A 27,180-nucleotide genomic window follows, 5' to 3' on the forward strand; every position below is an offset into this window, starting at 1 on the left:
CACATACACAAACTCACATCTCATTATAAATTAAATTGATACAAATATACAGAACCTCCTGTTGCAACATACATCCAGATATACATTTATGCTAGCAAACAGATAGCAAAATGTTATTATAATAAATACATGATATATGCATCACGTTATGTTACAGTTACAACAGATTGTACTGTTATTCATTAGATAAACTGGCAAAGATTTTAGCAGCCTGAAGAACTGTAAAAAGCACTTGCTTGCTTGTTTCTCCTATCACCAAAAAATCCTTGTGTACGTGAGCACCCTTGGCAATAAAGCTCATTTTGATTCTGATATGCTTATTTCAATCACGTTTAAATCAGACTTTCCATTATGATTAGGTATTGACTCATTTGTGACTAGACAGTAGCAAAACTTCAGCTAACTTTCAAATAAAAACCAACTCTGTTACATCAGCCACTGATATTATCAGTCATGTGACATGATTGTTAATAATTGATAAATGAATGGCACTACTTTGAAGTTCCAACCCTGTTCCTTTGCATTCAAATATGAACTAAATCAAAACAGTTATATATTATTCAAAACGTATGGGAAAAATTTACTGCCAAATAAAATATCTAAAACTGTCTGTATTATCTTGTCAGATACAACTATTGAGAAACTTTTTTAAACTCTACTATCTAAACTATCTAAACTGTCTAAGTGATAGTGGCTGGTACACTACCAGTCAAAAAAATTCTTATTTATTTTATGGTCTTTAAAACCTCTAAAGTCTGATGCTTGAAATCAGTTTTGTAGATATAAACTCATCAACAACTTTATTAGGAACACTATTGTCCTAATAAAGTTCCCAACGTGGTCTTCTGCTGTTGTAGTTCATCTGCCTCAACGTTTGACGTGTTGTGCATTCTGAGATACTATTCTGCTCACTACAATTGTACAGAGTAGTCAGTCCCACCAGGATTTCGCTGCACTTTTTCCTGATTTTTGTGGCCCAAAATGACTGAATTTGCTGCGGCTTTTCTAAAATTTTGTGATGCAATTTGCTGCATTTTTGGGGGTTGTAATGCAGTGAAAACTCACAAATCATCTTTATACACTTCTGTAATTCTAATTACATTGTAAATACAATTACATGTAAATATTTTAGTGCACAATACCTGAATATGCAGTTAGCAAGCAAGCAAAAATAAATAAATAAATAAAAAATAATTAGACATAAAATAGCATACATTTAAGTGAAACTTGTGGGTATTTTTAGGTGAAACTTGTGGGTATTGGAAGACCCTTAATTATTTTTGTATTAAAAGTTTCTGCCTTAGACAATGCAAGAAAACATATCTAAGGTTAAAATAGATGTGCAATAAATCTGTAAACTAAAAACACAAAAAGAGATTCAATAATTATGCCTGTTGCAATTATTACATTGTCTGATATTGAAATCTGATATATGGCCATATATGAACAAATACAGTTAGTTCATATATTTGAGCATTTATGTACAAATTTAAATTCCACAAGTGTTTACAATTTTTTTACATAAATGAAAATGGCAATTTTTGTCATATTTTGAAATATAAGCCTATGTTGCATATATGCATATATGTGAACTTTTTATATTAGTAAAAATTTTCATCATATAAATGCTCAGCATATTTTGCCATTTTCAGATTCTTAGCATACTGTATTAAGCACTTCAACTTCTAATCACATTTTACTACATAACTAATGGGGTTTTAAGTGAATGTTAGGGTTTCCGTCTGTAGAACAGCCGTTCGCTGGATGTTTTTTTGCTTTTGGCACCATTCGGAGTAAATTCTAGAGACTGTTGTACGTGAAAATCCCAGTAGATCAGCAGTTACAGAAATACTCAAACCAGTCCGTCTGGCACCAAAAACCATGCCACGGTCTAAATCAATTTATTTCCCCATTCTGATGGTTGATGTGAACATTAACTGAAGCTCCTGACCTATATCTGCATGATTTTATGCACTGCACTGCTGCCACACGATTGGCTGATTAGATAATTGCATGAATAGGTGTACAGGTGTTCCTAATAAAGTAGTTGGGGAGTGTATATACAGAATATAAACAGTTCCTATGCATGTTTACATTTTTTACAAAACAAAATTTTCATTCATCGTTTTTAATGGATTAGTTGGATATTTTCGACAGAAATAGCAGTCAACAAGTTCCCAGCATTTATGTGAACTCCTTCAAGACTGTTTAAAAAGTATCCCAGGTAGATCCATCGTTTATGAAGAAGGAGAGGAGAGGAGGAGTACAGGAGCTACACAGCATCTTTTTGTACATTATATTTTTGTAATAATAATAATTTATATTCACAGTATAGCCTATTTTATTTGTATTTGTCTTCTGTCATATTTCTGGATATTGCATTGTGTGTTATATTATTTTTATCCTGTATTTATGTTTCTTGCTGTAATGCTCCAATGTCCTCCTGGGGATGAATAAAGTACTACCCTATCCTATCTCTATCCTTCCAATTGTGGTATTTCTTAATTTTGATGACTTTCATATTGTATTTTTAAAAAATTTAGAAAATTTAAGGCTGGTATTAAAATTAGAAATCAAATCATATAAAGTATTTAAAATCTATTTACTTTCTTATTCTTGCTGCAAATACTTTTTGTTCTTCTTCACCATGAATGACAAAGTTGCAGGAAAGACGTGATTGTGTATGCGTACGTGCGTACGTGCGCACGCGCGTGGAATAAACAGGTGCACGCGTCAAATTTTCCCCGCCCCCACCCTTAGTGTAAAAAAATAAATAAATACAAAAATAAATAAATAAATAAAAACACATTATGATGTTTAATTCACGTTCATTGTTTACCTTTACGGTTTCCCCGTAATAACTGGCTTGGCAATGAGTTTGTTTATGCCAGCCAATCAACCTCCTTTTGACCTGTCAATCAAAATGGATTCGAAGTTCTCTCAGAGTACACGCACAGGTTGTTGAGTGGCCGTTTCGGACAGCGGTGGGGTGACTTCACATGAGGCAGCAGCAGCGTGTGGTGTGAGGGGCGGGAGTCGGGCAGAGACTGGGGTCTGCGCGCGCGAGAGAGGTGTAGGAGCCAGAAGGTAATGTCGTAAAGCCGAGTGTCGTAAACCAGGTGCAGGGAGGGGATGTGGAGTGGGAGGGAGGGAGGGGAGGTGTGGGGGCGAGAGGAGGTGACTCTCCAGCAGCATTTAGACACAGCGAAAGGATCATGGCGGATGGCCCCAGGTGTAAGCGCAGAAAGCAGGCGAACCCGAGGAGGACAAACGGTGAGTAAAAACCCTTCGCTCCTACCGGTGGCCGTTCACTTTGGTGGGCGACGGCTGATTTCATTCAACTGACTCTGGGCCGTTGGCAGAACTTCTCGAGCACCACAATTTCTAGTCAGTAAAAGTGCTGGAAAGTAGCGCTCCGCTGTGTTATAGCCCCTATGTGGTGTACCGTTATACCTGCCGCGCTCGCGACTCTCTCTCCGCCTAGCGGTGCACGAGCGCGGACCGTTATACGCTCCCAGTCCCCTATAACTGACTCGCGCTTTTGTTTCCCCTTGTATTTCTCTTCGACTTTCGTTCACTTTATAAAGCTTCCTAATTAATTAATAACTATTTTCGAGTATAATCTGTTACTCCTGTTTGTCTGTCCTCCGTGGATTCGCTCGAATAGAAACTTATTTTCTTGCTCACAATGTACCTGTTTGGTCCGATGCGGGTGAAATGGTTTCACGTGAATCAGTTTAAGTGACTGAAGTGGTGGAAATGTTTTCATAAATGTGTGTGTGTGTGTGTGTGTGTGTGTGTGTGTGTGTGTGTGTGAACCGACTGGGTGTTTGGGAGGATTTTGTTTTATTTTCGTTAACAACCAACTTTGATATGTCTGCAATGGGCTGTTCCGCTGTCTGCGTTGTAGCAGGTAGCTAGCGTGCTAGCAGAATCCTAATAATAACCTCTTTATATTGAAAACAGTACGTGTGTTAGCATTTTATCTTGTGGAATGTTTTTAAATAAATGCTTTTATATCGACAACATGACGGTATGGCTTGTTTTTCTTTCTATAATGGTACAGCTACAAGTCCCGTGCTCCATAGCTCATTAGAAACTGCCTGATAACAGCAGCACGTTGCTCTCTGTATGCTGCTGTATTGGGAAAAAGGGGCAAGTGTGCAGTTTACAGTGATGTTTGACAGGAAAGTTTCTTCTTGAACTCCGATTGAAGTTTACAATGCCAAAAATAAGAGTGTGTTTATGTAACAGTTCTGCCAGTCGTAAGCGCCCCTGTAGGATCGGGGCACAGAGAGCTCTGAAGCACGATGCCAGTTAAAGCAACCTGTTTGTGGAGCCAGCCTGCCTCATTTCTAGTTGGGTGGTAACGCTGAAGAGAAAAGGAAAGGAATCTGAAGGGCTGTCTGCTGCTAGAACAACTGCTGCAGCCTATATAAGGAATGCATATACATCCAGAGCAGCGCAGAGAATCCTGATAAATCGCGCTCGGATACTGCTACTGCAGCTGGACTTATTACACTGACAGTATATTTGTTTTCGGGACTTCATGCATCTCTAGCCTGCATGCTTTTTATGCACGCCCATTACTGTGCAGGCTTATGTGTGGTTAATAACTTACCATCGTGCTTGGACAGTTGCGATTTGCTCTCTTGAAATATAACGATTTATCTGGGAGTAGACTGTGCCATCGTCCTGAGCCGAAGTATTTTTTTGTACAAGTGATAAGGAAATCGATAAGGAGAAATGTGAGGCATGATACTTCTCGTTTGCGCGCACGAGACAGGGAGTCTAAAACACTTTTAGACTTATTTTAAACATTTCTAGTCAAGATGAGTTTCGTTCAAACTTGACATTTAGACCGTTTATCTTTGGTGATAGTCTAATTGATTGTTTTGTTGAGAGACGAGTGAAGAAATACACTTTTCCTAAGGCTGACGCCATGCGCGCGCCATATAGCGGTCCTCACTGCATGCGCGTGAAAGCGACCTGTAATACTGTATGTGCCTACCTGAACGGAGAAGACAAAACGTCACTTTGTTTTCGAAAGTATCATTTGACAACATATAACTATTGATTTTTCTCGGTACCTGAACTTGCTGACATGAAAGGAATCTTTTCTCTCTCTCTTTGAGATACATTGTCTCATTTTGAAAGCAGACGGATGGCGTATCTCGTGCATTGTAGCAAATGTCAACTTGTGCATGTATAAACAAGATGTGTGTGCAGTGTATCTCGCATGCCCTCTCAGCTTCTGTCATTTGTTTTTACTGGAGAAAGGAGGGGTGTCTGTTATCATCCAGCTTTCTAAAGAGCTTACTCTTAATAGATTTTGTAAAGCATCGCAAGAGTGCATCCACGGTGCTTGTAGGTGCTGGACCATCGCTTATTATCTTTTTTACATGCGGTAGGGAAAAAAACAAAGGCGTGCTCTGAAATTGTTTTGAAAGGTGGAATGATTTTACATCGTGAGGCTTGAGGGTAACTTTGCAGCGCCGCTGGATTGGTAATGTTAGTGCTTTGTCATGGGGCGTTTGCACTGCTCACCGCACTGCAGGTCTCGCGAACACAGACTCACCTGAGCCATGCAACAACACCTGCTTGAACATATTTTATTATATAAAAACTTATATAAAGTCATTTAAACTAAGACCTTTGTTCTGTGTTAACCTAAATAAAACTGTTTTTACCATTTTGATCTCAATCTCATAACTTTTTTGGAGCTAAATAAATTAAGTTTGTGGTGCCACAACGCTGTTGCTCTTATATAAAAGAGCGCACCCCTGGAGTATCAGCGCACCACGTGCGTGATGAACGCTCCCTGACTGTGCGCGTCCCCGCGTCATTAACATACGCCCCTCCCCATCCCCCGCGCCGCCTTAGGGAGTGTTGCTCACCGTTTGGTGTAAAGGCCAGCAGTAAATATTCACTTAAGGCATCTTCTAATAGATGGATTCACCTTCTGTTTACCAGACTTACCTTCACTTTAATTATCATATAATCAATATGAATGAAATGTTTTTTGTTTTTTTCAACTCACAAACTTAAGAAAAAAAAAAAAAAGATTAAATCGGCCGAAGACAGCAAGTACCTTATAATGTTTGATTTCATTTCTACATATGAATACACTTGTAGTAAACTGTTCGCTCATGGTGGCATCTTCATAACTAATTATAATTCACACAACATTCACCAACTTTGCAACACCACATAATTAAAATGCCTCTCTTTGGTCTTCTTTGAAATCCATTTGATTGTGGCTCCTATCCAGAAGGCCTAATTGTTGGGAACATTGCTGTTCTGATATGTCTCCTGGTGGGACGTGTGTTGCAGCAGTGAGACCTAATTGTCTGAGAACTGTGAAGATGTGTATGTTGCTCTCAATAGGCCATATGACTTCCATTTACAGATTAGCCTCAACTGATTCAGTCACAGGGTTCAATTAATTTTAGACATTATTAGACAGCAATATTTAAACCAGCCTACATGTAATTCATAGCCTATAACTTTTCTTTGACCATCAAGAAAGTCTTGTAGTCTCTGCTCTCACAAGGTTGCAGTATACCTCAATTTGGAGGAGTTGGTTTGGGGGGTGGGGGGGATTTAGTTCCCTGGTGCTGAATCTTTTACCAGACAGGGTAAGCATGTGACTGCAGCACTTCACCATCAGGTGAAAAATCTGTGATGTGCCTGTTGCTTTATCTAAAGGCAGGGTGTTAACCCCAAGGGCTGATGGGCAGGTGAAGAATTTTTTACAAGCTAGAGAATTCATTAGAGAATGCCAACTCCAGTGGCAGAAATGAACTTTTCCATTAAGGGGCAGTAATTGCCCCCTGGATTGGATATTCAGGGGCATTTTGAGGGCATAATTTGTTCTATAAAAGAATATAGCATTTTATCCTTTCATTTAAAATACTTCAGTTTAATAAATTCATTTACTAGTTCTCCATCTGAATAATTTGATTGAGAATATATTACCTTTTATCTATAAAATTAAATAAGCATCAATTCATATTTATGTAACTGAGACTTAGAATAGAATATAACAACATTAGATGTCACACACACAAAAAAAGGTAGACCTACCTAAATTGCATACTTTGAATACAAAATATGCTCAGATCTATAAATATACATACAGTATATTTTCTCTCATCACATAGCTTAGTGTATTGGGAAAGTCTGTAGATAACTCAGAAAACATGAGGCCTGCATTTATGCTCTTTACTTGAGGCCCGGGGAACAGCCCACAGATTTGGACTCTCCATCTTGGAGTGGAATGCTAAATAGCCAACAATCTTTTTCAGATTGTTTTAAGCTGTCTCAGGTGAAGGTATCTGTAGAATTCGAGGACGGTGTTGGGCTGTGTGTAATGCAGCCTAAATAAATCTTATTTAAAAGCACACCTAGCTTATATCATCAACCGCTCCAATAGCTGACACAGTGTATTCAGAATATGACACTGAGACTGTCTAAACATAATTTTTTTCGAAACACTTAGATTCTTGGAATGCTTAGAATGATAGAAGATGCTTGACCACAGCGTTATGCCAGCGTGCTTTTTCACCTTTACACGTGGAACTCGTTATAACGATGTTCCCGGCTACTTGCCATTCTCGTGGTTCTGAACATGAAGGTGATCAGGAGCCTGAGCTGTAAACGTGAAGGCGCTGATAGTCCACGAGACGGCAGGTGTTGTACACAGGGCAGCTCTGTCCCGTCCTCCTTTGCCACTTTCTTGGTGTACTGGAGGGCAATTTGAAACCTCTCAGTTTGGGAATAGAGGAATGTGGCTGACCAGTATTAGCATGGCTAAGAAAATAAACATGGCAGCGGCCATTGGGCATGCTGTGCTTTGTAGTGGCTTTCCAAAATGTAGGTTATGTTTCAAAAGAACTTTAGCAAGGCTTAATTTTTATACCGATGTATTTTAGGGGAAGGATTTACACCTATGAAATGAAGATAACTTGCAAAGTTTTACCTGCAGTTACACAAACGTTCACAGGCATATTTTTTTTCCAAACGCTCACAATGGCACACCCAATGAAAGATGAAAAATATTTAGCTTGTTTACTATCATTACCTTCGGAGAGCTGTGGGCCAAATTCAGGCTACTGCCAGCATCGTGTTGAAATGGGTGTAGCAGAATTTATTTGGCGATAAAACTTTAATTACTGCACTGGTCTATTTCCACACCCTGCACTGAACTTTCTAGTGTTTAAACCAATAAACACAGATGCTTATTTTTCTGTGAAAATGTTACTCATGCACATTAAGTCGAAACTTTTATAGTTTAGGAAATTGTGTAATATTGGATCCATGCATTTGTTTTTCTGTAGGCCAACTGTATATGTATTTAATTGTGAGGAGTTTTTGTGGTGGAGCACTTTGCTGCAGGATAACATGCTGCTAGGATGCTTTAAAAGCCATCTGCTAACATTTAGGGTCTCTCCTTGTCATGTGGGGTTTAGCCGAGGAGGAAACTTTCATTTGTCCGTCATCATTTCAGTGACTCAAGTCACTCCTCTCCTCTCCTCTTCTCTCCTCTCCTATGACCCCTTCTCTAAGACACAGTAGCAGAGTGATGTTTAGTGACCTCTGCTATGGGCACCCATGCATTGCCGCCAGTATGACTCCCCCCCCCCCCGCCATTGTGAGACGTCCAGCATAACAAATTGCCCGTGTGTTAAAGCCCCCAACACACACATTGTGAATGGATCTCTAGGTAACAAAGCTCAGAAGCAGCTCTTGTTTTTCTCTTCTTAAACACCCCCCCCCCCCCCCAAAATTCTCTTTCAGTTTGCCCCCTGTGTGGAGGTCAGATGGAGGAGGGATTAGTTGAAGATGGGGGTCAGTGTTTTGGAGGCCTGCTGAGGTGACTGTGAAGGACTGTTGTAAACTGGCAGGAAAGCTCCTCTTCTCTCCCTTCCTGTGCTTTGCATAACAAACATGGCTTCCTTCTCATCAAGGGCCAGTGTGTAAATATGTGTTTGTATGTAAAAAAACAATGTGTGTATGTAAGTGGGAACTGTGGTGGTGAATTTCTATTTGATTGGGGTCCAGTTTGTGTTTTCTTTTGCATTGTACACATTCGTTTTCTTTTCTAAACGGATAAGAGAAGGAAATTGGCTCTTTTGTTTTGTTGATTAGGTGAATTAAAAAGAAAGAAAGGGAAATGGGACTCCACAATTTGCCCCACTATAGCTAAAAGTGACACCCCTCTCAGGCCTTAGTACTAAATACAACATGACAATAAACACACAATGCAGCCAACATAAAACAGCATTCACAACACTTTTAACTTCTGTAATGTTATTATATGCAAGTGAAAAAAAAATACTGAAACAGAGACTGGATTGTTGGGTTGATTCAAAGTCTTTCTAGCAAGTCAGTCCACTGTCGGCCATCTTTGCAACACTCTTGGGAGGCTATTTCCAGTCATGTCAGTGCAGCTCCTCTCTACTTGAATGGAGAAAGACCAAAATCTCAAAAACATTTGGTCAAGGTTACGATCAAAGAACATATTTCAAATCAGTAATAAAATCTGACAATACTGGTATCATAAATTGTGCTTCTTTACCTCATTCTTTACCAAAATTACGCTAAAAAAATGACAATTTTCCAGCTTGAATAGCTAATGCGCATGTGTGTTCTAGAGCTGATTGACAGGTGATGTCTGTATCTAAAAGGTGATTGGCTCTTTTAACTGTAAGGTAGGACTTCCTTTCTACATCCGTTGAACGTTGGGCACTCAGAGCTCCTTGGCTGAGCATTCCAATTTCTCCCATTCATTTTAATATAGGTGGCCCATCTCTGCTAAATAATCTCTGGTTGATTGCATTGATATTATTGTTTAACCCTAAAATGCACATGTGACTTTAACCCTATAGAATGCATATGTGGGTCAGAAATGATCCAGGAGCAAATTAGAAGCTTACACTTGATAAAAATGACAATTTTGTTTAAGAAAAATTTATTATAATGATAATTTTAATAATAATTTACATTATTAATCATTTGATATATCTTTTATTTAATTACTGTATGTGGAGTTTCACACACACTCAAAACCAAAAAATTGAGTGATACTAGGACTAGGATAACATGTTTTGATTTATTTTTATTTTTTATTTATTTAAAAAATGTAATAATAAACTTGTAAAATAACAATCTTATGTACTCTGTCTATCAAACAGCAAATAGCTATATTTTTTGTTCGGAGTGGTGAGGCGTAATGAAAAAAGAGAAGTTGCTAGTTTAGATACACTCAGTATTGGTCTTTAAACTAGGCCTATTACCATTGTGCCCTTGCCGTGAACTAGGCATTTAACCTCAAGTTGCTTCATGGGGACTGTTCCTGTAATAGTTATAATATCATGCACTTTGGATAAAAGCCTTGACTGAATGCCAACATGCTGACATACTTCGTACGACTTTTGGCTAATTTGTATGATATTGTGCGACTGCACTCCTTTGGCTGTAGTGAAAATTGTAGGAATTCAATGTCGTTGCTGGACATCTTTTACATCTAATACGCTACAATTACTTGCTTCTGTCACACACAACAGCTTCCTATCATGTTTACACAGTACTGATTGGTTAAGTTTAGATAAGGGGTTTGGGTAAGGGTACAGTATTAATCAGTATGTCCTTAATGCCTTGTGTGCGGAACCCATGCTTCCGCATTAGACATCCGGGAATTTTATGCGACCAACATCGTGCGAGACCATACGAAATAGCCTACTCGTAAATTATGTATGACTTTTCATGAGATCGGCTTGTATTTAACATATTTTTTATTACATTACAGATGGAAAATGAAAGCAATTAATGTATTACCAGTGTAATACCAGTTTAATTTTACTGAATAAAACTGTTAACACTTACGGGTATTTTTGACCCACATATGGAAATTAGGTGTAGAAGTCATGCAAACTAAATGTGCCAACTAAATAACCAACTAAATGTGAAAATAGTCAGTTCACATGGTCAAAGATACCTTAATTGAGGCATTCATGTCAGATGAAAAGACCACTTCATGTAAAAATTATATTTAAAAAGTAGACAGCCAGGTCATTTTTGACCCACGTATGCATTTTAGGGTTCATACTATTGTTCTTCGTCCAAGTGGCATTTGTGATGTCAGCAGAGAAAAAGTATTTGAAATGCATTTTAATGAAAGATTAAGAAAACATTTTTCCCTTTAGAATAACGCACACAGATGAATCATGCACAAAAGGACCAGGAACATTTTTAAAGAGAGGAAACAGGATCAATTTTGATTTCTCTTGTCATAAAGAACCAATATCTGTGCACGGTAGATTTAATTTCAGGTGCTGCTTAATTTCTGCAACCCAGTCCAAAGCTGATTCCTAGCAAATCGTGCTCCAAACATCTCTGTGCTTTAACAAATGGGGATTAATGATTAGCCCAGACACTGGTCCCATGGAAGGAGAGGAAGCATTACAGCTAAAGAAAAACCTGCTCTTTATTTCTCTTTCCTTCATCTCTTCTTCTTTTTCATTCTCCCAAGAAGAGCCCAGGATTCACAAACCTCCTTTTAGCCATGCACGGTTGTACTTTAGTGGCTAGTTTGTGTGTGTGTGTATTTGTGTGTGTGCGTGCATGCTTAAGTGAGCTATTGTGTTTTAAAGCTTCAGCAAGGGGGAGAAAAGGGGTTTTGCTACCTATGCAGTGGGCCACTATCGGCCATAGAAGAGCTTAGTGGCAGAAGAAAAGGACCATTGAAAGAGTGCGGAGAGGGAGGGAACACTCTTTTTCCCGCTGCCTGTGGGAAACTACTGCCCATGTGGAGGCACACATTTGCATATGACCCATTCTCATCCGAGAGGAAGACTGAGATGTGAAGGAATCTTTGTCGCTCTGTGTGTACGTGTGTGTGAGTGCGTAGGTGGAGCGTTTGTCTGCCTGTGATGGAGAGGTGAGATTGAGGAACAAGTGTTCAAGCGAGTGGAAAGGGTGTAAACAGCCCTGGTCCGAGGACGGAAATATCCTAAAGGTGTCTAGATATGGGGGAAAGACACGTCCACACACACACTCAGTAACACTTAAAGACTGAGTGATGTCTGCCGCTTTGATACAAAGATACGCATACACTTGCGTTTACATATCTAAATGAGGATACACCATAGACATCTTCTTTTGTGTTGCACAGAAGAGAAACATTCATATGGTTTTGGAACTGCACACACACACACACACACACACACACACACACAACACACACACACAACTTAGTAACACTTGAAGATTGAGTGATGATGGCCTCTTTCAGATGCACACACATGCACACTTGTGATGCCTCCCTAGAATAGAAGCAGCCAGTTTGGATCATTCAGTATTGTGTTCATTAAGTATTGTGCTGTCTGGATCCATCATCAGCACGCATTCCACAATCTCTTTCATTGTTCACGTGTGTGTGCTTATGGGTGTATCCATTTTTCATATCACTCTTATTTCTCCTGGTGGGTGTGTGGTGATTATTATTGCTCTGTGTTGATCTCATCTAATAGTGTGTACGAAATAGATTCTCTGGAGATAAACACTCCCCCTCAGCCTTCTTGTCAGTGTGACTCATATGAACAGGTGTGTGAGGTGTGTGACCTCATTTAATACAATCATCCATCCCAAAGTGTGTGTGCAGGCGTGGTGGGAAGGTCGCTGCTACATCACACAGGAAATTAAGACTGCCCCTTACCCTTTGCTCTTTGGGGATATTATGTTTGTGTGTACACCTGTCCAAAAGACTCCATTCTGGGTCTGACAACTTAAGTGGTATGTGAGTACTGTGTGTGTGTGTGTGTGTGTGTGTGTGTGTGTGTGTGTGTGTGTGTGTGTGTGTGTGTGTGTGAGTGAGCGTTTGCACCTGTTGGGAATTCTTAAGTGCACCTGAGTATATGAGTGCTCATAATTGTCCTGTGTAGGGGGTAATTTTGTACGTCTGCTGAGCTGATACATTCATTGTTTTTAATAATACAACTTTGGACTACTCTTAAGGGCTAGGGAGGTCCCCAGAGTTCCTCTTACTCTTTTTCTCTCTCTTTTATGCTCTTTCAAAACAACTTATGTCTACAAAGTGTCAGTGTGTAACTGTTCACACAATACACTGGACTTTTCAATGTCTATCACCCTGTTTTCACAGGACTGTGGTGTAATCTAGTGGTTAAAGATCTGGGCTGGGAACCAAAAGGTTGCTGATTCAGATCCCTCTTGGGGAGATCCATGAACTAACACCATTGTGTCCTGGCCCGAGACACTTAACCTTAGGTTGCTCTGAGGGGACTGTCCCTGTAACTTAACATGGTGCCATTCTATGGCCACATCAGATGAAAGACACAAATTCCCTACTCCTTTGATGATATATAATTATTCTATTCTATTCTATTCTATTCCATACTGTAAAATATTTAAGCACACAAAAATTTAAACTTCAATTGCTGCGTTAAATGTTTAAGTAAAATCAAAGTGGTGCCAAAGTTCCAAACTGCAGTGTTAGCAACATAGATATTGTTATAATGATGATAATATTTTCTAATAAATTATATTATATTATATTATATTAATTAAAAGTTTAATTGCTGCCTTACATTTTTTTAAATAAGCAAAGGGGTGCTAATATTACAACCTGTTAATTGCTCTTAAACCGCTTTTCGACTACTTTAAATCTAGGCTAATGAGGGTGAGTAAATGATGAGAGAATTTTCATTTTTGGGTGAACTATCCTTTGAAGTTCATTGCCCTATTTCAACATCTTTAAATTCAAATATTGATGATGAAAATTTGGTTGAAACTAACAATGCAAAAAATAAATAAATAAATAAATAAAATAATGAGTAGAAATGGCAGAAATTATTGTGACCAATTAAATGGATGGAAACACACATTGTATTAACAGGATGAGAACATTTATTTCAGTCTATTCTATTCTATTCTTTTCTATTTTATTCTGTTCAAGTGTAGTCTAGTCTAGTGTATTCTGGGCATAGTATGGACACAGCAAAGCATGAGCATTGGACGAAACATTGGAGTGTTTTCCTCATCTTAACCCCTGTGTGTATAAAGAACTTGCGCTAAAAATGAAAAGGTTTATAGGCAAACATCTCCTGTATTTTCAATTTCTTTAATCTTTCCAGCTTCACACATACAACCAATTCCATCATCCCCATATTGCATTCATAATAGGCAAAAACCTGCAATATCTCCTGATTGATCCATGAGGGAAAGCAATCGCTTCTCTCTCAGGAACAGCTCCTAATGGCTCGAAGAATGTAAACATACCTACAGCCGTCACTGTTTTTTTGCAACCCTGTTGCATCAGAAAGTGAAAAACACCTAGAAATAATGCATCATATTTTGGTGCTTTCAGGCCTTATCACATCAAAACAATGCTAAGAAGATAATGATGAATATGGCTTATACTTTTATCAGCTCGAAGGCTCACGCGGCCTTATGAATACAGCTCTTATGCTGGCGAGCGGCCATGTTGATAAGGTGATCTATCAAATTGATGTATGAAATGTCAGGGATGCTGGGAGGCAGTGTGAGATCTGTTGTGCTCAGTGGTTCTGAGGAGCTCTGCTCGGTTTAGCGTATGTTATGATTCAAGGCTGTAGTTGTGATGCGTCTCTATCTGCGGCTCCCTGGAGATATGTGTGTGTCCTTGTCCATCTGAACTCCCTGGAGAAGAGATTGTATAAGTTGGATGTTAGGTCATACTATGATGGGAACTTCACTTAGTCACCCTGTGCAAGTGTGTGTATTAGTCACACTGTGAGAGGCTTTCAGCTTTACCGAGTGTCAACATCTAGAAAGATGTGAGGTGCTAAAAGTGTAGCATTTAAAAAAAAAAAAAAAAAAAAGATAAAAATGCCGAATTTGCCATAGAGAGCATTATTAAATCTCATAGGAGGCTGTAATTTAAGAATGTATATCACTTTGCTATGTATAACAAGCTCTTATCCATGAAATATAATAGGAAGAGATACTGTTACCCGCATTTCCATGTTTCATTAAAATTAGTCCATCCTCTTATCTGTTAGCAGGCATTAAACATGTGTTCATGTGTCTGTGTATAAGCAGACAGGCATGCGTGTGTGTTTCTGTCATGTGATGATGAATATATTTAAGCAGTGTTTAGTAAACTGTTTGTTTCTGCTGTTCAGCTCCATATGTTTGCCTGTGGTCCCCACAGGTTTCCTCTGATGTCATCTGTCCATGTGCTAAATGGCATCCTAGGAATTTCTCACCTCCACCAGTAATAATTATGCTGGGGTCTCGTGTGAGTTTGAGGGAAGAAAAAAAGCAGGTTTCATGGATGTCATTGCAACATTTCCTTTTAAAAGCCCCCTAATGTGAACCAGATTTGGTTCCAAGCTTTTTTTCTCTGTACGTGATCTCGACATCTTGGAAGCTTTGAGCATCCACCTCCACTGATGATGTCAGACACCATCCCCCTCCCTTTCTGTCTGTCTGCACCTGGCACCTGATGGTATCAGAGCCTCCCACACCATATTTCAGCCAATCACAGCGCAAGGAGTGGTATCCCTCCTGTGTTTGCAGTACACAGAATTTGGCCTTGCCAAGTTTACCTGATAGTTACCTGATACTGAACTGGGGTTTGACATCAAAAGCAAATAAATGTCTTGTGTAATTTGCCTTGTTCTGATTTGTTATGTGTAGCCCATTCTTTGGCATTCTGCATAAGGATGTGAGATATGTTAGTGTTTCTTTAGTCACCTTGTATGAAATTAAATAATCCAGTAATTCTAAAGTTGACACAGCCTTCCAATTTTTGCCAACTCAGGTGTAATTGGGCTTTTTTTGTCCATTGTGTGTTAACTGCGACTGGCGATGATGCTCTCTGTCCAGACTGACAGACTAAAGTCCACCTGTCCTGATTCAGGTGTTTGCACTCAAAACAAACGTTGGCCTTGTAATGTTCACCTGTGCACCATGTTTACCTGGTTACAACACTGACAGGAGGTGACGAATGAACTTGAGTCCAAACATTGGCAACAATTAGGAAAGTTATCTCAGAAAGTTTATCCTGTAGATGTTTGCACTTCACATGAGGTGGATGTTTACCTGTGTTTTAAATTTAGCATTTCTTTCTTATTTCTGGCAAAAATGGAAAGGGTCCCACACACTGTTGTAGCTTGCAAATCTTTATTACGTTCGAAAATGTGTTTAATAAAGATTTGCTTTAACAATGTATGCAAATTAAATTGAAAAATGTTTCTGCATTTGGCTTGATTGTATTCTGTTATGCTTTATTAACTCTTTAAAAACACTTTGCTCTGGGGGTCACGTGACGCCATGCAAGAAGCAGACCTGTGAGCGACGAGCTCTGCGCACTTTGCTAAATTATAAATTATTTTCATATTATAATCTGGTGAAATTTGATACACCCAGTTATACATTTGCTCTTTGAGGCAAAACATGGCAAAGAAGTCAAAATCCTCAGGCTCTGGAGACATTAAAAGACACTTACGTGTTCAGGATGAAAGCCCCGACAGGCCAACAGACCGGGTACTCGATTTCGATGGCGCGGCAGGAGAGGTGATCCAGCGTCAGTTGTCCAACATGTCGGTGATGTTGACGAAGGTTCTTGCTGACTTGGAGGATCTCCCTGTAATACAGTACGTCGATTGATTGTGGCAATGGAAATAAAATTCTCTGAGTTAGTTACAAGAGTGACTGATGTTGAGAGATGAATCGATTGTCTGGAATCTTCAGAGAGGGAATTAACCCCTAATCCGCCTGCGACCAAAGTTGATTTGGAACATCTCCTTGAAAAGCTTGAAGATCTTGAGAATAGAAGCAGCAGGAATAACGTTCGAAATGTTGGAATTCCTGAGCATGAGGAGGGCAGAGATATGGTGAAATTCCTAGACGAGCTTTTCCCGAGTCTACTCGACATAACAGGCCACAAGCTGGAAATCGAGCGAGCTCACAGAGTCCCAGCTCACAGATTTGCTGAGGGAGATAGGCCCCGATCGATTCTGGCCAGAGTTCTGAGATCATCCAATAAAGATCTTGTGTTGCACCAGGTGAGGAGCAAAGGGAAGCTCTCTTGGAAGAACCATAATATTTTCTTGTTCCAGGACTTTGCAAGTTCGACAAGAGAGAAACGTGATCGGTTCAAGGAATGTAAGAAACTCTTACATCAGCGAAAGATTACTTTTGCTCTAATGTTTCCGGCCAAACTGAGAATAGAAATGAAGGACGGTCGCAAAGTATTTACATGTCACAATCAGGCAATGTCTTTTAATGAATCAGTGGGTGAGTAAACCATTGGGTGTTACTCATGTGAGTGGGTCGACTCGCTGTACATACTCTGGCTTTTGAGGAAGCTGGGCGTCATTTTGGTTTCTTTTTTCTTTTTGCATTGGCTCCGCCGAGCGGCTGGAGTTTGTTTTGTGAATAACACTTGTCCTTAAAGAAACTTTTGCATTGACGAAAGATTACTTTTTTTTTGAAGTTCCCATTGACATTGAAGTTCCCGGTCAGTTTGAGAGTGGACACTACGGATGACCGCAAAATATCTACATGCTCACACAAAGGATCTCTTTTATAAAGTTGATGGATTGTGTAAGTCATGGTATATACTTTTATGTGGCCTCCGAGTGAATTGACTCGACCATCCGGGGAACCGGGATGCCGGTTTTGTTTCTTTTTGTATTGGTTCCACCTAGTGGCTGGAGCTTGTTCTATTGAATAAAACTCCTTTGGAACAGCTGTGGATTAATCTGTTCGTTCTTCGTGCTTATTCCTCCTGCTGGCTGGAGTTTGTTTTGTTGAGTATTTTTAAGGGACATTGGAATGATTATGTCATCTGCTGAACTCATAACAGCCGGCTCACTGAACATTCGTTTGTCTGTCCGAGGAATCTGAACGGTTTGATATCAGCTGGAATTTGTTTTGTGGAAGATCACACCTTTGAGACAGTTCTGTGAATGAATCTACATATTCTTTGTGTTCATTCCTTCTATTGGCAGGGTATTTTCTGTTATGTAATTTTGCCTCACAAATTTGTGAGGCAAAATTGAGCAATCCGATGGCAAAGTTGTCGTGGGGGCTTGTGGGCGTGCATGGACCTTTTGAGTTTAGAGGGATTGTCGCCGGTTGGCGCTTTCATGCGCGGGTTAATGCGCACGTTTTTCTTTTATCTGTTTGTTTTGTTCGGGGGGAAGTCCGGGGTTTGATTGTTTCATTAATTGGGAATTGGTCTGTATAATTTTGTTTTTGACACACAATTTATTTTTTCTACCAAATCAAAATGTCAAATGTTAATATAAGTGTACTATCTCTCTCCACATGGAATGTAAATGTGTTGGGGCACCCCATAAAAAGAAGGAAGGTTATTTCTTTTCTTAAACGTAAGAAATATGATATAGTGTTTCTTCAAGAAACACATCTTTCCCCACAGGAAGCTGAAAAATTTGGGAAGATATGGGGTGGACATGTTTTTTTTAGTGCTGGCTCAAGTAAGAGCAAGGGAGTCATTATATTGTTTAATAAACATCTACAATTCAAATGTCTCAAACAGACTAAAGATAAATTAGGGAGAGTCATTATTGTTTTAGCTGACATTCAAGGGCAAAGGTTGATTTTGGCTAATATTTACGCACCTAACGCTAATGATCAGGGCTTTTTTATAGATCTTGAAGGATGTTGCAAGTCGCTGGCACCCCTCATGATATAATATTGGGAGGAGACTTTAATCTTTTGATGGACTCAGTCCTTGATCACAGTGAAGCAAAAGTGTGTAAACCCCCTAGAGCAACATTGACACTTCACAGGATGTGTAAAAATCTTGGTCTTACGGATATTTGGAGACTTTTAAACCCATCTGTTAGGGACTATAAATTTTTTTCATCAGTCCATAAGATTTTTTCTAGAATCAAAATTTTTTTTTTATATCCAAATCCCTCATTTCATCTGTTGTTGATTGCTCAATTAAAAATATCTTAGTCTCAGATCATGCCCTGGTGAGTTTAGAGGTGTTGCCATATACAGAGAAAAATAAATCATATAGTTGGCACCTTAATGTGTCCCTTTTGCAAAATCCTGATTTCCAACAAATGTTAAAGACTGAAATCAATGTTTATATGGAGACCAACTGGTCCTCAGTATCCTCTGTGTGTGTGGCTTGGGAGGCACTTAAGGCAGTTCTTAGGGGTCAGATCATACAATATGCCTCATTCATGAAAAAACCCAAAGCACAAGAACTCGTGGAGTTGGAAGAGAATATTAAAAGTGCAGAGGCAGAGCCGAAGCGCCGTATGTCATCTGATGGCCTCAGATAATTGACCCGATTGAAATATAGATATAATACTATTTTGTCGCAGAAAGTGGAGTTTTGGTTATTCAGGGCAAGACAGTCATACTTTGAGTCGGGTGACAAAGCAGGGAAGCTTTTGGCTAGATATATAAAGCAGAGAGAGTAGAGTCTCTTTCTATCATTCCCTCAGTGAAATCTGCTGGTGGTGAAATTTTTACCTCAGCCATTGTTATTAATAATGCTTTTAAAGAGTTATATCTTGATCTTTATAGTTCCACGTCTTCGTCTACTGATGAAGATATTAGAAACTTTGTGGAACCATTAGATCTTCCTAAACTGATGACTGAGCAAAAAAACTCTCTTGATTCTGAGATAAACTTGGAGGAGCTTGACGAGGTAATTAAGTCCCTACCTACTGGCAAGGCTCCGGGGACAGATGGTTTTGCCGCAGAATTTTTTAGATCCTATGCTACAGAACTGGCTCCACTTTTGTTAGAAGTTTATACTGAATCATTAAAGAATGGAAAACTTCCCCCAGCCATGACACAAGCCCGGATTAGTCTGATTCTTAAAAAGGACAAAGATCCAGGCGAGCGTAAAAGTTACCATCCAATCTCTCTGATCCAACTAGATGTAAAAAATTTGGCAAAAATTTTGGCTAACTGATTAAGTAAGGTTATGACATCTCTTATACATTTAGATCAGGTGGGGTTTATTCGGGGCCATAGCTCTTCTGATAACATTAGGCGTCTCATCAATATCATGTGGTCAGTAGTGAATGATCAATCTCCGGTCGCTGCCATCTCACTTGACGCCGAAAAGGTGTTTGATATGGTAGAATGGGATTATCTTTTTAAGATTTTCGAAATGTATGGGTTCGGGAGTACATTTATTGGTTGGATTAAGTTACTTTATAGACATCCTGTAGCAGCGGTACAAACAAATGGATTAATTTCAGATTATTTTACTCTGGATAGGGGCACTTGGCAGGGCTGCCCTCTTTCCCCTTTATTGTTCTGTCTTAACCTGGAACCATTAGCAGCCACGATAAGGGGGGAGGATGATTTTCCAGGGGTGGTGGTGGGAGGTGTGGCGCATAAGCTTCTGCTTTACACAGATGATATTTAATTATTTGTCTCGGAACCTACTAGATCTATGCCTTGCCTCCACAGAATTATTAATTCCTTTTCCAAGTTCTCAGGATACAAAGTTAATTGGTCTAAATCCTAAGCTTTGGCTCTGACAGCGTACTGTCCAGTAACGGCTTTCCAGCCGGGTGCCTTCCAATGGCCCAAACAGGGAATTAAGTATTTGGGGATTTTATTCCCAGCAAATTTGTCTGATTTAGTTAGTGTTAATTTGGACCCTTTAATAAAAAGATTTTCGAGTGATGTGGACAGATGGGCTTCATTACATTTATCGATGATTGGGAAGGTTAATGTTATTAAAATGAATTGTATTCCAAAATGTAACTACCTGCTACAATCTCTCACTGTAGATGTCCCCCTCTATAGTGAAGTCCTTCATTTGGAATGGTAAACATCCCAGATTGCATTTTAATAAGTTACATAGGCCGATTGACAAAGGAGGGCTAGGCCTACCCAAGTTTCTGTTTTATTACTATGCGTTCAGTCCCAGACATTTGGCTCATTGGTCACTTCCACCTGAGAGAACCCCTCCCTGGTTTGTTATTGAACAGGCAGTTCTTGCCCCTATTTCGCCATTACAAAGCATCTCTATCAAACTAATCGGAAAAGTTAAGTTACACCCCGTTATTTCGCATTTGCACTCGGTATGGACTAAAGTGTCCAGATTGTTCAAATTGGACACTTATTTAAATGTTTCCTCGAGCATATGGCAGAACCCAAGATTATGTATTGGCAAGTCCCCTTCCTGCTGGCCAGAGTGGATTGTGAGGGGGGTTGCTACACTCGGTGACCTATATGTAAGTGGAGTGTTGAGATCATTTGAAAACTTGGTCCAACATTTTGGGATCCCCAGAGCTCAGTTTTATAGGTATTTACAAAGATATATTTTGATGATTGCGAGGTGATTGTGGCTTTTGGAAAAGATCATGAGGCATCAGTGTACTACTCCCTGTTAATTCAGAGTATGGGGGATGGAGCTTTAACTTTTATTAAGAGATAATGGGAGAAAGATTTGAATTTGGTATTGGAGGATGTAGTGTGGACTAAGATTCTGAAAAATGTCAAGTCTGCACCTAGAGATGCAAGGGTTTGCCTTATGCAATTATGATTTTACAAAGATTTTATTGGATCCCCTCTAGATTATATAGGCTTGGTCTTAAAGACACACCCACCTGCTGGCGATGCCAATCAGAAGTTGGAGACACAACCCATGTTTTTTGGGGATGCGTTAAGATCCAAGATTTTTGTTTAAAGATTCAGAATTATTTGCGTGACATTCTGGGCACTCAAATTTTACTTTGCCCCAGACTTTGCATTTTGGGCGATGGGGAAGTTATAAATTCGGGGCACAAATATTAAAAAAATTGGGTTCTGACTGGCGTGATGATTGGCAGACAAATTATTTTAAGGGGATGGAAGTCAGACGGAGCGCCACCATTTCCGGAGTGGTGTGCGGAGATGGGGAGGGTAGCGGCTTATGAAAAGATGATAGATGGAAGGCTGGGGCTGGAGGAATTATTTTTCAGGAAGTGGGGTTGGTATTTGGCAGTTTTGGAGGACTCTAGGGGAAGGGATGAGGAGGGAGATGTTAAGTTTAATTATGCATGTTTATTATATATATATTGTAAATACCTATAATTTATTTTTTGTTTTTTTGTTTTTTTGATTATTATTATTATTATGTGTGTGTGTGTGTGTGTATTATTTTATGTGACCACAGGGGTGTTCTTTGGGGTAGGGTGGGGTTGGTGTTTGGGGAGGGATGTTAATGAGGGTTAAAAGTTAAATGTTGATTCGGTGTGTGTATATGTTGTGTTTTTCTCTGTTGTGTTTTTTCTTTGAATCAATAAAAAATGTTAATTAAAAAAAAAAAAAAAAACACACTTTGCTCCATAACTGATTAATATCATAGTGTATAATGTTGATTAATTTTGACTCATTCCCCTTAAAGAAAATCTAGAGTTCTGGCAAACTAGCCACAAATTTGCCAGTCATTATTTTCACATGGAAATGAGCTTGTGATTGGCCACAAATATTTGCCAGAAGTTTACTGCTCTTCACCCGTAGTGGTGAACCTGCAGCAAACCTTTGGCAACAACTGAAAATTTTCCGGAGGTTTGACCTAAAGCTGGTTTGCATGTGAAAATAATGAGTGCCGAATTTGCGGCAAGTTTGCAGCAAATTTGCCACGAACTCTCGATTTTAGTAAAAATAAATAAATAAATAAATAATTAGGTTCAGTAAAAGTGAATTAGGCCAGTCCATAAATATTTAAAAACATACTTTTTCAAAGTATAGCCACAAGACGTAAACATTAAAGGTGTTAACATGATTTTAGTATGATAAAATTGCTTACTAACCTTGTCTGTGTAAAGTTATATCCAATATTACAGCTTCGTTGCTATGATGACATAATGCCACAAACTTGTAGTACAGAGATTTTATCATATTAAAATCATGTTAACATGTATAATGTTAAAATATTGTAACTATTCTAACGTTAAAGGACTGGCCCCATTCACTTCGATTGTAAGTGCCTTATTGAAACCGCAGTTCTTTTTTTTTTTTTTTTTCAGTAAACGAAATTCGAAATTACTGTATTTTCTGTGGTAATCAACATTATGCAACAAATGCTGTTGATTGAGCTTCATAATGTGTTTGCAACATTTTTGAAACCATTCTTTTACCTTCTTGTTCACACACAATGCTTTCACAGTGTTCCTCCGCAGCTCCCAGCTTCCCTGAACAAATCCACTACACTTTTTCAATGTCCTTTAATGTTCTCGGCCTCCCTTAACACTTAAATAACATAATCACAGTGCTTTCACAACATTCTCCCTGCTCTCATAGAGTACAGCAGCTGCCTCTTGGCTCCCCGTCCAACTAGAGCAGGTGCTGCATGCTCACAGGAATTCCGCTACACGTCTCATAAATAACACCTGACAAAAGAGAGAGAGAAAGAGAGAGAGAAGACATGGTACCTTTGATGATTTAGAGTGAAAGACTTCAGCAGACATGGCTTTTGAATTACTTTGCTTTTAACATACAGGGAAAAGAAACAGGTGAGAGAGGCAGAAGAAAGGAGAAGAGACTGTTAAAATTGCAGGCACAAAAGGTGTGTCAGTATTGAGAGGAGAAAAAGCCAATGCAGGACATAGGCCATGTCCGAAACTATAGGTAGCTGTCTTGCCACCTTAATGTTCAGTCTGTCAGTGACTTAAAAGAGCATTTTTGTATGAAGGTTTTGTACCCTTCTAAAGAAACTGTTTTGAGGGGGGGGGGGTTCCAGTGGTCTCCGAGCTCCCTTCAGCGGAGACCACTCTCTCCCCAGCCTCGGTGATTCTGGCTCCGCCCTTCGAGCCTCCCATGGCTCCGCCTTCCTCGTCTCCCACAGGAGACCTCCCACGGAGGTCGTTCCCCCGTCACTGCCGGCACTCCCATCCTCAGAGTCTTCCACGGTGGCTCCGCCCTCAGAATCGTCCACGGATCCTTCTCCACCCCCAGAGACTCCTCCAGGGACTCCCACTCTGTTTGGAACTCAATTCCCTGCTCTTCCTGCGGCTCCGCCCTCTCCACCTCCGGATCCTCCTCCTGGAACTCAATTCCCGGCTTTTCCTGCGGCTCCGCCCGTTCCACTTCCGTCGGCTCCCGAGTCTCTAATCCCCGATCTTCCAGCGGCTCCACCCGCTACATTTCCGGCGGCTCCTCCTGAAATTCAATTCCCTGCTCCTCCTGCAGCTCTACCCGCTCTGCCTCCTGAGACTCAACTCCCCGAACTCAGCTCCACCTCCTGACCCAGTCCCTGCCCGGTGGCCACCTCCTGACCCTGTCCCAGCCCTGTGGTCGCCTCTGAGGCCTCCTGATCATCCACAGGCTCCTCCCTGGCCTCTTAATCATCCTCAGGATCCTTCCTGGTCTGCTTGTCCCTGCCTTCCTTCCCATCCATCTTTGGGTGCCAGGAGTCGCCCCTTTGGGTGGTGGGGGGGTGGTACTGTCATGAACTGCCTTGTGTTTATCCCATCTCTTTCCCTTTATGTTTGGACTTTTAGACTACACTTCCCATGATGCACCTTTTTGATCACACTCATCTGTTCCCCATCTTCTGTTTTGTCATTACCCATGTGTGTGCGTGTGCGCATACGTGTGCCTCGGATTTCCCTTAGTCTTTGTCGGTTCTTGTTGGTTAATTAGCACGTTTGTGTATGATGTTACTTACCTAGTTAGCCAGCAAACTGCTGTTTGAGTTCCTTAATAAATAGTTCTGCAGTTGGATCCCCACTCTCTCATCCTTCCCAGTCCCGTAACAAGGATAGTTACAGGGGGTGTCTGATGTTTAACATGCTTCTGCTCTAAGCATATGCAGAAATGTCAAAGCTCATCTATATGTGAATCAAGTAGCCTAACTGAATTAAAATATGTCAGTCAGGTGGCAGAGCTCAGTGAGGACAGAATCTAAAAATGGGCTCACATTCAGACAGCGTACAGGGATATAAACACTGTTTTCATACTCTGTCAATTTTTTATTTTATCATTTGTCCATTTTTCTGTCTCGCTCCCTTAAATCAAGCTTTTAAGCTTAATATTAAGTGAAAGCATAGAGGTCACAATTTTTTTTTTTTTTTTATAAAGGCAAATGGATGTTTTTGGTTAATGGATGCTGAGGAGAACATGAAAGAGTGCTTGTGAATTCAAATCAAATAGGGGGGAGGGCATTGTTCTATTCTCCAGGAGTTCATCATTCCATAAAAGAAAACCGGGCGACTGTGTTAATTGCGCTGTTAAAAGCTGCTAACATCGTCAGGAATGACATTGAATGAGTGTCTCAAAAAGTGGCGCGATAATAATTAAGAAGTGCACATTAATCAGGTTAGATTGGACATGAATAGACATGTGATTTATTGAATCATTACTGTGCTCCTTTACCTCTGTTTTGCTTTTCTCAAAGGTTATTTACAAAAGGCTGAAGTTACTGATGCTTGGACATGGCATATTTTTAGCTAAATGAATCGTTTTATCAATCTGTCTGTAAACTCGTCCTTCACTGGTGGTGGAAAAGCACACTGCTGGGAATTTTAATTTGTTTGAATATGAAGCTAGTGATAGTGATTTTATTTACCACAGAAGGAAAATCACCCATGCAACACTAATATTTGTGGAATACATATGAGGATAGGGCTAAATGATAAAGTCTAGCTAAAAAAAAAAGGTTATATCTCAATATTGTTCAGCCTTTTGGTGATATTCGATTATATATACGTATCTCGATATTTATGTACATATTTGCTTTGAAAAAGCATGTTTTCTGTACTGTTTTTCACTAAATAAACAATGATTTAACCATTTTTATTTTTTATGCACCAATATGACAATACATAGCAATACAATAAACAAAAATATTTATCTAGACATATTTTTTATTCCATTTTAAAGCATGTAAAATACCAACAGTGAATTTTTGAGGGATGCTGCAAACGAATAATTAAACTGACTCTTTGAAACACACAGTTCGAAAAAACTGATTCATGTAAACTTCCCAACTCTTTTGCCATTTAAGAAGGTTTAAATTTGAGACGCTGTTTAAATACTTCTGTCTAAGAGCACTCATGCTCACAAGTTGTGACTGAAGGAGTGGATGCAAAAACTGTCCAACTTCCATGGTCTTTATGAAACTCAAGGACATGACATAAGGAATCAAATTTTCCTTGATATATTTTGACATATAAAGAGGACATTGTACCATACAAACATACTGTACTGTAAGTTTCAGAACTCAAAAGCTGCCAAAAAGTCTCATTCACTATTTCCTCCACATTGTGATGTCACACTGTGGTAGACATTTGTATTGGATCTGACCGCCTCCACAACAACACATTAACACCTACTTTGCCTTACTACTTCCGTAGCAAGCCCAGTTGCAGTGAGCAGTGAGATGGCAAGGAGAGTGCAGTTCAGTCAAGAGCAAAGAGCCAATCATAACAGTGGGCGTTACGGTCAGGTCTTAAAGAGAGGTATCTGAGGGTCACAATGAAGGTGGAAAATGATCATGTTTTACAAATATATGACAATATTTTTGTGCAAAAAAACTTTACTGATACAAGTGAAACTCAAGATACATTAAAATAAAAAAGCTATGTCATGACCCGTTTAATGGCCAAATAAAAAGCATTACAATATTCATAATGTTGGTTCATTTGATATCACAGGCAAAATAATCTAAAATATATTGTAAATAGTTTATATATTGCCCAGCACCCAGTTATACTCTGGCCAATAAGCTTGTGCCTTCTTTGAGCGACCCACATCCAGGCCAGTGCAAACAGAACCAGGAAGAGACAAAGAGATATTACTTACCCAGGATGCATAGCCTCAAGGTCCTGCACCTACAAAAATAAAAAAAAAATAACAAACAAAACAAACAAGGAAGTTTGTTTAACTTTAGGCTACTTTAGGCAACTTAGTGTTTGGCAAGACAATGGAGTTCGACTCATAACACTGCAAAACCTAAAATTATGATTTTAATAAAATTAAAAACACAGAGTTTTAAAATGACACACTGGATCTCTCTTCATTTCTGTTTCATCCAATTCCTCTTACTTGTACCAAAGTCTTGCAACACTGCTTTGGAGGCGACACTGTGTGCATGCCAACGAGTCTCTGTCTCCTTTTGTGTTGTTTTCACTGACTGGCCTTATTCACGCGCTGGGATAAATAAGCTGAGATAAATAAACC

At 39.5% G+C, this 27,180-nt stretch overlaps 1 protein-coding gene across 6 annotated transcripts in view; it reads left to right on the top strand.

Annotated features, from left to right (window-relative positions):
- Window positions 1–2,960: 2,960 nt before the first annotated feature.
- LOC127427030 (zinc finger E-box-binding homeobox 1-like) overlaps window positions 2,961–27,180 on the top strand; it is an 89,374-nt gene continuing 65,154 nt past the window's right edge. For 3 of the 6 annotated variants that reach the window (XM_051674322.1, XM_051674326.1, XM_051674329.1), the window contains exon 1: window positions 3,172–3,273. Coding sequence is in view for 1 of the 6 variants with exons in the window: in XM_051674320.1 (XP_051530280.1) it covers window positions 3,216–3,273 (58 nt within the window). In the remaining 5 variants the exon portion in view is untranslated. Of the gene's footprint in view, window positions 3,088–3,171; window positions 3,274–27,180 lie in introns of those variants that run through there. The other 3 variants (XM_051674324.1, XM_051674331.1, XM_051674320.1) reach the window with 3 other exon arrangements.

Source organism: Myxocyprinus asiaticus, chromosome 36, assembly GCF_019703515.2.
Source record: "Myxocyprinus asiaticus isolate MX2 ecotype Aquarium Trade chromosome 36, UBuf_Myxa_2, whole genome shotgun sequence".
Classification (NCBI taxonomy): Eukaryota; Metazoa; Chordata; class Actinopteri; order Cypriniformes; family Catostomidae; genus Myxocyprinus; species Myxocyprinus asiaticus.